The sequence below is a fragment of the Numenius arquata genome, chromosome 11, assembly GCF_964106895.1.
Source record: "Numenius arquata chromosome 11, bNumArq3.hap1.1, whole genome shotgun sequence".
Lineage (NCBI taxonomy): Eukaryota > Metazoa > Chordata > Aves > Charadriiformes > Scolopacidae > Numenius > Numenius arquata.
In genome coordinates, this window is record NC_133586.1 from 1879167 (window position 1) to 1891661 (window position 12495).

Below are 12495 nucleotides of genomic sequence, written 5' to 3' on the forward strand. Positions count from 1 at the left end.
AGAAATTATGCATTCACAGGAGATGGTGGCAAGTAAATCATTTGCACGTTTAAACAAAAAGTCCAGTCAGGTGAATGAGACAGTGTGGAAAAGAAGATGAAAATAAGAATAACACACGCATAAAGTAAAGTGTGCGACATAGGGACCATCCTAAGGATACACAGCTCCAAAAATATTTTCTCTCCAGAGTTTCTACAACTGGCTAATTTTTTTACGTACAAAGTGGTGCTAAAATGATTTTAGAGAAAATGTATTTTTGTTGGAAATTTTAATTTCTCAATTAAAAAAAAAAAAGCTTTTTTGCTTATTTTCAACAGAAACCTCACCTTTTTTAATGGTTTCAAATTCACTCACAGTCTGCCAAATAGGCAGACAAGCCAAAGCTTATGACCTTCATTATTTTTTGATGACTAGACTATAAATTTGGTGACGACAAATGACTCATTCAGAAAGCAAAATAATTTAAACACATGAAATCAGATCAAGTACGATTTAGCTGAAATTTCTCTTTTTCAGGTAACAGATGAATGCGTCACATTGATCCATAAACAATAAAGAAAAAGAAGTTATTTATTTAATGTACAGCTGGGAAAGAAAACAGTAATCTTGATTTGTACACTAAAAGCATAATACAATTTAGTTCTCAGAGTGGTCTTAAGCAGATCTAAAGAGTAACAGCTGAGTTGGAAAAGTTGATTAATTTGAAGTGGTTTATTTGTCTGATTTGTTGTACTCCAGTTCTTTGAGCAAATGGAGACACAGAAATCAGCACGCTGATTTACTAGCAAAAGTAGTAACACATACGACCAGATTTTTTTCTCTTTTGTTTTTTCTTTTACAACGTTTTTTCTGCACACAATATTCTGATGACACAGGACAGCCCAAGTCTTTCTAGGATGGTGACATGAGTGTTTCAGAAGCCACATGATGAGTATACCTTGACTAGAAAAGCACTTAGCAAATAAATGGACACCCCGATCTGCTTTCTTCTGACAAGAGAGTAAGAAAAAATACCTGAAAGCGATTAAAGGTCATGGATTTCTCTCTTCTCTTTTCTGAGGTTTGAAAAATATAAGTATCAACCACTTTGTATTGTTTGACACTTTTTTTTTTTAAACAAGCTGAACAATTCCTTTTTTCTCATTAATATTACGACGTAAGGAGTTTGCTAAAAGAATTTTAATGGCCAAAAATAACAATAACAGTTAATACACCGCTCTAAACTGAAGCATTTAGGTTTTCACATCTGTTAAACGGAGAACTAATCTTAATCAAATTGATCTAATGGAAAATACGCGCTAACTTTTGTAGTTCACTTTCAGACTAGCTCTCGTCACCGCGTTAATCCCCACGACACGAATGCCACACGCCCATTGTCAGGGCAGCCAGAGCTGCTGAACCCAAACCTCACGTCCCAGCTAACAGCGGCAGCGTTCCACCACACGCTACGTCTTCAGGAACGTGCTACTTTGATTTAGAAACGATGGGGATTTATGTTTCAACGTACAGAAAAGGGACAAAAGTAGTCTCACCATTCACAAGCACTCTGACCAAAATTTAGATAGAAAAGTGAAACGTACCGATGACATGATATATATGATTTAAAGTTACACAACATGCAATTTAATGTATTATTATGTAGTATTATTAGTCTGAATATTTTTAGCTTGCAATTTACATGGCAGCTTCATGTGGGAAACTCCCCCCGGAGGTGGTTAGGGATCACGAAGCCCATGAGATGCCTATACATGCCTAAACGCTTCGCTAAAGCTCAGGCTGGGAGCAGCGGTTCCCAACCTGCAGACACTATCGGACCGTCGTGGTCTGCAAAGAGCCGCAGGCTATCAGCGGAAAACTGCTTTTTTAACGTTGAACTGGCTCTCTTCTTTGTTCCCAGCTGTTACAATGCAGTAAAGGCAACTAAAAACACAAGAAAGAAACACTTTGCCAATATTACTCTTCCCTATCAGGCGTCACAGAGCTGGTGGGTGAGCACGGGTAGGAAGGGAGCGAGACAGAAAAGGGAGTTGTTTTGTGGCACACACAATTAAGACACAGCTTATGCTGGGGATAGGGAGAGGTGAAGTTTGAGAATTGATTTAGACCGTATCCTGCATTACGCAGAACAAGACTGTGAACAAATACTTCTATTTAAATGTTATTCCTGCATAAATCCACTTACCGCCATATAAGCATTTGTTCCAACATACGTCTTGGCTATAGAATTCACCAGCTATCAGACAAAACAGTCTGTTAGAACAATATAAAGATAATGTGGAAATAAAATGGGCAATTATTCCTCATTTAACCTACAATCATCATTCCTATAAATCAACTAAAAATTATGTAAAAGGGAACAAATTTATCTGCAAAGGCATTAAAAATGATTAAATCTCTCTTTTGTTCGGAATGAGAGTTCCAATTTAAACAAGCGCTGCATTACAGTTTATGGCAGATAACCTTAAACAATTCTGTTAAACAGGATGCTTATCGCTTTAGTACCCCAAACCAGTCTGATATAAAAAGTCAATTTGGAAGTAGGATTGAGCGCGCTCATTTTTCAGTCAGCTGGCTCAAGATGTGAATAAAGCCACATTCATCACTTGAATGCGACGAGCACTAAATACGCTGGAGGGACAACAGACTCTGACAACTTATAATACAGGGCTGACCTTCTCTTTGGTCCTCGTGTTTGGCTGAGAGTAAAGGTGCTGAAATTCAAATCAACATCACAGCAAGCTCACGGGTCACTCTCAGAGAAGTTCTCCAGGGAGGCCCAAAATGGAAATTAATTAAAATTTGTGCTGCACATTGTAAAAGCCCACCACTATTGTTACTCCCAATATTAATTTTTATTGTGGGCCAGTTGGGCTCCCCAGACACATCTCTCGTTCTGCCCTCCCTTTTGTCTGGCCAAAACGCTTTCATATCAAAGCTGCATATCAATGAAGTTTGCTATTCGTAAGTAGTAATTACAATATCAGCAGTTTTTACTGTCATTAAACAATGAACAATCATATTCAGATGAAGAAAAGTCGCCCAGAGATTAAAAATGAATAGGGCTGTCCCAGCAGAGGGGAGCGAGCCGTGGGGCTGCTGTCTGGCAGCCAGGTGACGGTGACATTAGAAAGGGAGTGGGCAGATATCCGGAGGGGGAATTACCTGCGTGCTCACCCCGAAGTCACACAGCTTCACCTGGCCTCGCGTGTTCACCAGCATATTAGACGGCTTCACATCTGTTGAGAGAAAAAAAACCTGTATTATCTATATTATCCTAGATAGGTACCGTATATACACAGATCGTTATGAATATCGGCGCGATAGATTTTAACAGGAAATATTTCAAAGATCTATTTCCAATGCAACCTCTGGTTTGTAACAGTAGCACAGATGACATTATATCTGTACCCCACAAATAGTAATAATCCACGTTATTAAATCTGCAGGTGACACCAGCCTGGGAGAGACAGCAAGTGCACTGGAGGACGGGACCTAGAATTCAAAGTCATCTTGACAAACTGGAAAACCAGACTGGAAAAATAAGATGAAATTCAATGGGGACAAATGGAAGCACTACATTTAGGCAGAGATTAAGGAATTGCATAAACATAGGATTAAACAACTGCCTGGAGCAGGGCTGCAAAAAAGGATCCGCAGGTTATGGCATGAAGTGGAAATGACAGAGAGGGACCAAACTCTGTCACCGCACAACGTAGGACCAAGCCAAAAGCGAGGGTGCAGAGCGAAGGCTGTTTGAGTACGGAGGGACAGGTAGCCCATTGGCCTTCGAAGGTTCATCCCAGCCCCGCGACTTTGCATTCCAACACTGCAATTAACCCTGTCCCCCTCTCCTCTAACAGCCCTCGCTTAATTTCACCTAGTGACGGCAGCAGATTTTAATATTCTATAAAAATTGCAAACACGAAGTATCCCATACGAGCACCTGCATGATGTAGAACGCAGGCAAAACACAACACCCAAATGCGTTCGAGCCTCCTTCACCCCAGGAAAATGCAGAGAGCAGTTTTGCTCTTCTGCTCACTATTATTCAAAGCTACTGGCTTCCACCTCCACGGCTTCTACTGCGTAAAAACGGCTCCCATCTCACCCTTTCACAGCTTTTAGAGGTTAAAAACAACACCTATTGATTACTAATCCTGCTCCAGCGAATAAAACAGCAATGTACATGGTAATGCCAGACTGTCAGCATAAAGACCTTCATGCTGACCCCCTCGGACGCCAAAAGAAGTTGGAATATTTCTGTTGCACACTGTAAAATCGGCGTGTGAATAAACTGCTGAACACCCAGCCTGACTGGAGCGCGGGAAACTCTGAGCATCTTCCTGCTCCAGGAACACCAGTCAGAAAGCACAACGTGCTGGCTTAAACTGGGGAAGATTAGAGGCACAGTGGCTTTGCCTAATCACTGCTTTCTTCTGTCAAAATGGATTAAAAGCAATAGCTTGTCTCCCTGCCTTCTTTAAAAGTGAACACTAGTTGGGTGCAGATGGATGAAACCCAACAAGAAAAGAACCTAATTTTGTTTATCATTAAGTTTGCCTTTGTTTAGCAGATGTTTGCTGGTACCGCAGTAGCTTTCTTAATTTGTCTCCGTAATGTAGAAATGTATAACCTCAATTAACAAGCTGATTAAATGCTTTCCTAGATTTGAGCTAAAAATCCAGTTTAAAAAAAGGGGAGCGCTCAATATTACGATATATAGCTTAAGTGGATCTGTATGTTTTAAGTTCAGTATCAATACTGCCGATATGTTTTGCAATTTCCCCCCAAAGCCAAGAGAAAAATCAGTCCCGAGTGTCTCCGTCACATTACAGCACCGACAGACCGAGCATCCATTATCGTGATCTTCATTTCATCTTCAGGAATTCGATCCCCGCGCTGCATTTTTGATGGATTTTTACCTATTCCTGGGGCGAGGAGACAACACACCGCTACAAAGCAATCCACGCAGCCACAAAATCCCCCGTACAATGTTTTTAAGAATATGTTTTCTAACCAAAACTTCAGGGAGACTCAAATATTTGCTTCTGGCAGCCCGCGAAGAGCACGCTCCTCTCCGGCGTCGAGTGACTTTGCTAAATCTAACGAGACATACTGAGTCCATCAGCAGGCTCTATCCCGAATCCCGGGCAGAACAGTAAATTGCCCAGTAATCCTGTTTAACCTTCTTTCTAAAAATATGGCAGCCAATAGAGCTCCCTCGTTACCAGGCTTGCGCTGAATTGTAACGAACTAAACAGCAGATGCAATTACGCAGAGAGAAAATACTCACATTGTGCAGCACGACTCCAGCTGTTTACAGTATTAATACTTTTAAAAGAAAACTGCAGTAGAACAAGAGGCTCTTGCTTTTAATTGCAAAGGATGTAACAAAAATAATTAATAATGAAACGGACAAGAAAAAGTTCTTGGTGCAGTATGGCTGGAAATTGGTTTGTGGGATCAAGACCGGATCAAGGGCATTATTTTTTAACAATGGAAGAATCCTGTCACTCTGAGTGAATGGTCTGGGAAGGCAGAAGGAGCTCCAAGTGTGAAGCACCACATCCTCACGGATACAGATGATGAAGCAACACCCACGAAGCCAAATTTTCTTTCTATAAGGACTCAACCATGAGTCATGAGCTCAGAGGAAGAGGCAGGGCGGTCTCCAAGAGCAGCCCACAAGCCCTTCTTCCCTTAAGATGACCCACCAGAGGAAGCCACCGCGTCACATCTGTCCCCTGTCCCACCAGGGCTGCCCAGCTCCCACCAAGGAAGAGCCCCGGCTCCATCCAGCCACCACCAAGTGTCGCTGGGGATCTGCAGACCCCATCTCCCCTTCCCCGCTCCCACGTCGGATGTGACAGTAAGTCGATATAATTAAAAAACCATCTGTCATTCATTAAGCGTTGCTTGATCCTGAAATCCTTCCTCAAACAAAACTTAAAAAAAAAAAAAAAAGGAAAAAAAAGAAGAAAATCCTAAAAGAAAATAAAGCAACCAGCCCATTAAGGAAGGGAAGTCTACGCAGGTTGGGGACTCTACTGAGTAAACTGCAGCCAAACAGTCACTGCCAAGAACAAACACTATCCCTCCTCGCAGCAGAATTTAACCAGCACCGCAAACGGGGGATTTAAGCAACTATTTGCTCTGCATTCCGATGGTTGCGTTGGTTTCCTCAAGACAAAAAGGAAGCGACAATCCTAGACAAGAATGTCACTTCACCAAACATCTCACATTGCAAGTGGGGAGAAAAATCACCCAATCAGTAAATTAGCCTTTTTGTTTCATAAACCGCTTCAGTTAATGGGTTAAACATTTTTTTGGTTTCGGAAAACAAATGTGCATAAATAATGTTCTGCACCATCTGCTTGTGATTAATATTACTGTTTAGAAGTGAAAGAATTTAAACAAGAGCCAAAAGGGGTCATTATGCTCCCATTACCAGTGCTTGCTTAATACAAATGATTTCTATGAAGCATCATTATAGAGGATGAACAAGTCCTCTTTATGATATATCTGCCTAAGTCGTTTCACCTCTCTGCAAATAAATGGGACCTCCAAGCTCTTACTTACCAGTAAACAGAACTGTCAGAGGTTCAGCTTTTCGAACACCAAACATCTCAGTCACCTCGTTTTATTGAAAAGCAAACAGATTAATAATGGTGGGGAAGAGACACCAGATTTTTAAAAGCTGCCTCTTGACTTCTTCTGTTTTTTAAAAATAGAAAACCGCAGTACGCCAGGTTCAATGGAGACGAGAGACACGAAAGCACAGTTTTTACTGCAGTTACTGTTAGCAAAGTGAAGCTGCTGCAAGAATGAAAATATTTTCTTGCCATAACGACCTCATCAGCACGCTTTTTGCAGAGGCCAGGATTTTTTTTTTTTAAATAAACCTAAGTGGTCCATGAGCATGCGTGTGTGTATGTGTTCGGCTTTACATATGGACCCAGGAAGGTATGTACGTATGTCCATACACACCTGCACTAGTGCTTTTGTTTGTTTGTGCTTCACTGTATGTGGCACTAATTCTGATTAACACTCAAAAAGCTAAAAAAGCCAGGGGAAAAGCCAAATGCACATCTTTGGTAAAAACCACAGTTCCTGCTGAGACGATGGGAATGCTCATATTTGTAGCCCTAGGAGGAGGGGGAAGGGTTTGACACTGAAAGAGGGGAGATTGAGATGGGATCTGGGGAAGAACTTCTCTGCTGCGAGGGTGGTGAGAGCCTGGCCCAGGTTGCCCAGAGAAGCTGTGGCTGCCCCATCCCTGGAGGGGTTCAAGGCCAGGTTGGAGGGGGCTTGGAGCAACCTGGTCTGGTGGGAGGTGTCCCTGCCCAGGGCAGGGGGTGGCACTGGGGGGGCTTTAAGGTCTCTTCCAACCCAAAACATTCTGTGATTCTATGATATTGCACTAGTGCCTGTCCCTTCCAACCAGCACTCCTCTGCCCCAGGCAGCTTCTGTCAAAACAAAGGAGGATTTGAGTATCTTTCTATGGGAATATTCCAAGAAAAACAAGACGGTTTGAGTGATGCACAACCCTCCCTCCCTTCTGCCACAGACAGCCACACAACCAACAGACAGTCCAGGAAGATCTCCAGATCATCAACTCTGCACAACCTCACACATCACAAACCAGAAACCACTTCCCAAATTCCAACATGAATTTAAAACCTAGTCAGAAACCAAGGTCCCCAAACCACGGAATGTGCACTGGCTCCCGGTACACAGTCGAGTGTACAAATACAGATCAGTACAATTAAAGACAAGCGGGTAACATTTATTTCATACATTGCTTTTAATAAGGAGGTGTGAACGGAGAAAAAAAAAACCACCTAGATAAAATGCATACGGTCTATACTTATTCTTGAACTTAACAGATTTTGGTTTGTCTTTATACAAACTTTGACTTTGTACATGATTAGACTTGTTTAATTGCTAATTCTGTTTTAAATCTAAGTTAATTTCTCATTACCCTTCCATTTCTACTTCTTATCCTCTGGGGAAAAGAGCACACTTATCATTGGGACATTCTCACATCTTCCAAAGAAGTGCTGTAGGTGTTAATCTTATGTTTATGTTTGATGTGGGTGTGATGACTATGACTACAGCGTTGGGTTTATTAATATGCATGGCTATCACCTCATTAGTTGCAAGGTTTGTTTTGAAGTTAAGCTGTAATATTTGCTGAAATGTCTGATCTGGAATAAAAGACTTGCTCATTGTTTGTTTCCTTTGCTGTATTCCACGCTCTGCTCACAAACCGTGGGTTGCTGCGCTTGCCTTGCACAGCTTCTTCACGGTGATTGCTTCTCCACCTTCGTTATCACCGTGGTGGAAATTCTTGACTTCTTAGCCTATGTGAACTTCCTGCCTGGTCTGCTTTAGGTGTGACAGCCAGGAAGTCAGGGTTACGTTCTCTTTCGTTTACCCTCCGATGCATTAAAACCAGTAGAGAGCTGAAGGAGATCACTTTGAGAAACAGGCATCTTCCTTCCATTGTATTGCTCTGCACCCATTTTTAAGATATAGCAGCACACACACGTTCCGTATCTTAAAAACGGGTACAGAGTAATACTGAAAACCAATCCCTTGAGGAAACTGCCGGATGCTGGAATTTTATCTACCCCCTCTGTGGCATTTTGCAGTGCTGTTCTCACCTTGGTCAATCCAGCAACAGACCAAGGCCAGAAATATCTGAAGTGTGATGAAAAATCAGTTTCTGCACTTTTCTTTAGACCAGAGCAAGGACCACACATAATTCATCAAAACCTCAGAGCTGCCCTTCAATCAAGGCAATGAAACCCACACAGAAAGGGAAATCTTTTTTTACCGAGAAAGCAAAAATCACACCCAGGTTCTAAATTTACAGCAGAAGAACAATAAAATGATAACTCTAGTATTTATGTTTGACCACAATGCTCTCTCCAAATCACATTCAGTAGGTGGCCAAAATCTTTAATGAAAAAATTCAAAATGAAAGAAAATTTTCAAATCTGCTTTTTCTTTTGGGGTGTTAACAAAAGCATGGCAAAGACTGTGTAGCCTATACAGACTGATACCCAGCCAGGGATGTTCCAGCTGCCTTTTCTTTTATATTTATATCCAGACTGCTCATCCTCTTGCTGAGAGTGGCTAGAGCTGATAAATCTCCGCACCTGGCAACATTCAGGCTAGTAGGTGAAATCTTTAAACCATCATCAGAAAGGAAACCTCCTTGGTAACCCGTGTCTGCACTGAGCTGGCCATAGACTCTGGGTTATTTCTGTTCTTTTAATCAGGGTCAAATACACCAGCAGCCTTAGCATTTCACTCACTCACCCTCTAATCAGGGGTAACAAAGCCAGGTCCTTACTTGATCTCACTCTTCAGGCCACAGCCCTACTTCTCCCACCAAAGAGCTCTCACATCAGAGTGATCTCCCAGAAAGGAGATGCTATGAGACCGAGGAGGAACGGAAGCCGATGTCCCGTTGCACAGCCGCTCGCTGAGCCATTGCACAAAGGATCAATCTCCTCCTCCACCACAAACTCTCCATAAAAGCCTGAGGACAGCCTGAGGAGCTCTAGGGAGGCGCAGGACCTCAATACATATCAGGAATCAGTGTTTTCCATTCTCTTGATCTCCTCACCCAGTGCACAGATTTCTGGACGACTCCAGAGGTGCCCGACACCTTGCACCCACCACCCCAGGACAGCTGGGGCCAAACCCAGGCATTGTTCCTCACCTTGTCAGACCCTCACACCTACTTCTCACCACTCCAAAACTAAGCACGGCCCCAGAAGAAAGGGTCTCACCTATTTGGTTTGCAACTTAGAATTTTCTACATGTCTCTCTACTCTACACTTCTCTTTCAATCACAAATGATGGCGGTTACTGCACCCTCCAACTGTGCACAGGGGCTGAGCGAGCAGATGGGTTAAATTAAACAGTATTGTTAGCAACATTAGGAACCAGAGCAGTTACTTTCACACACTTTAGAAACATTATAAATGTAATGAGTTTCTCTTTTTTTTTTTTTTTTTTTTTTTCCTTTTGGGGGTGGTGGTGGTGTAGGGGAAAAGGCTTCTTTGTTCTTTAAACAGCATTTTCCGCTGTTTCCAGAATTAACATTTTTGGAAGTCCTAGTATATTTGAATTAACTTACCATAATAGATAATTTTTTAACAAAACGTAACATTAAAAAGCAAAAAATAAATGAGAAGTTTTAAAAATAGAGATTAGCCTCAGGAAGGAGAATAAACTGCAAAACCCCAAAATGCCTTATGTCCAAGCAGGTTTAAAGCTTCTTTAATTATTCCTGATGATGTTAGAGGACAGCAGGCCACAATTTTAGAGATCTGAGACTCCAGCAACGCTTGTGGCTGTCACATGAGATTTCTGAAGTACCTAAGAAAATTAATTATCTATATTCTATTTTCAATACTAGTCAAACATCTGATTTTCCCTGCTGATTTTTCCACTGGGCACCTGTTTGTAACTCTTAACCATCTAAATCTCTATAACATTCATTTTTTTCTCTTCCATCTTTTTCTTTGTAGGGGAGGAGGGAAGGCAATAAAAGAGAACAGCAGTAAAAATATTTATCAGAAAATCTGCAAAGCTAATGAGTGAGATTCGTTCTGCATTACTCCACTGGAATAAAACCAGATGTTAGCGTGGTCTACTGTCTCTGTAGAAAGTGCTGTTAAAATAAAATAATACGGTATTTCAATGCAAAACAGAAAACATCTGTTACTCACCTCTGTGTAAAATCTTTAGACTCCATAAATAGGTAAGGCCTTTCACAACCTGAATATAAAAGAAATTACATATTAAAGATTCCTGGTAAGAAACACTACAGACCTCAGCTGGCGTGAGTCGTTAAAGAGACGAGTTCCAATGAAGAACGGACCTCGAAAAGGAGGGGACAAAGCATCCCTTCCAAAGGGCTGCCGGACCCAGACGAGGCCCTGCTGCAGATGAATGGCAACGGGTTCTTTCAGAACACAGTAATAAGTTTCTTCCCAAGATCGGTCAGTTGAAGTTAGCTGAGCTTATATTGAATTCCTTCAGGCATTTCAACATATTTTTAATTCATCTGTCTTCATTGGGTGTTAAAAATCACGAAAGACAAAGTCTGCAATAATTTGTCTTCTTGCAACAAAAGCAACTCAACGAAATTAAAGGCTAGAAAACAACAAAATCTCTTTTTTCACTTCACCCTCCTTTTCCCTTTCTTTCCATTCAGCACATCTGTACTTTTTCCTCCTTTACTTCTCGTGCTTTTATTTACTCAATGCAAACGCTGAACTTTTCTTCTTGAACTGTACAAATTGTCTTATTCTTCATACTGCTCATTCTGAACCAAACACAAGCCTTACTGTATCCCATAGCCCCAGAAAACACAATGGGCACCCCTAAGATAAGAACTGGGGCAGACTTTGGCCTGCTACTCCAGCATTTGCTCCTTCCACTAGCTAAGCTGTTAAACCCAAATTTAAAATCCTCTTACTACGCTGGAGCACCCTAAGTATGAGATGCATTTTAATGAAAATTCATAGGACATGCATCTGTAGGATGAATGCAGGTGTACTGCCCAAACCGACAGCCCATGATGCTTCCTCACACAGAATCCGTCCATACGGCTCTTCAGATCTGGCAAGATCGCCGCTGGATCCAGCTGCTACTCAGTTTATTTTCTATATACAATATGATTATACGAGCCCCAAATTAACCTTAAAGCTGTTCAGTCAACTCGCTAAGAAAGCAGTTGGGTGTTACAAGTTATCCTCTCTGCAGATTTTGTTTCTGTAAAGTAACTAAACCCCAATACTTCCTGCGCTTTTAACCATAATTTTCCCTCTACATTTACTACTTTTATAAGCCCAGAGAACTAACAAGATTCAACAAACATATTTCTACTACTGCTTACCTTTTACCCAAAGCAGCTCTGCTGTCTCACTCAGCTTTTTTAATAGAGCAAATCTTTTTTACAAAGTTTCCATCTATGAGATGACATTTCATTCATTTTCCTGAGACACTCCTTGTGCATCTCCAGAACAAGAAAGCATTTCTGACGTTTGTGAAGTTGTACGAGTTTTTCAGATAAAACAATTACATTCTTTTCATTGTCTGAACAGACCAAAATGAAATTACTTCTGTTGCAGTGGTCAAGCAGAAGTGATAAAAATCCTATCCAGCCGCAAAGCAGACAGCATAGTAATTTTCAGCCTTCCTATTGGATTAGAAACTAATTTTAAAATTTATGCTGTAACCAAAAACAATGTCAGTGGAACCCGAACCTCTGCTGTAAAGCAAATAATAATTTCGGATCCCCAGTAAATTACTGGAGGTAGCAATTCCTCAGCGTTAAACTCGCACTCCATCCCCAACTACTTCCTGGCCTCAGATGGTAATTACCTGTAACAAAAGGCCTTAGTCAAATTCTGCATGCCCAGCAGCGTGGCCTTGTTCACGTTCGCCTTTCAAGAAGCCAAACAGGGGAA

At 41.5% G+C, this 12495-nt stretch overlaps 1 protein-coding gene across 2 annotated transcripts in view; it reads right to left on the minus strand.

The window, feature by feature from the left end:
• The window catches only part of MAP2K5 (mitogen-activated protein kinase kinase 5), a 134475-nt gene that overhangs the window by 65126 nt on the left and 56854 nt on the right, over positions 1 to 12495 (minus strand). For both annotated transcript variants that reach the window (XM_074155584.1, XM_074155583.1), the window contains exons 13-15: positions 10750 to 10798; positions 3163 to 3236; positions 2183 to 2233 (exon numbers count right to left, since the gene is read on the minus strand). In XM_074155584.1, the coding sequence (XP_074011685.1) occupies positions 2183 to 2233; positions 3163 to 3236; positions 10750 to 10798 (174 nt within the window). The remainder of the gene's footprint in view (positions 1 to 2182; positions 2234 to 3162; positions 3237 to 10749; positions 10799 to 12495) is intronic.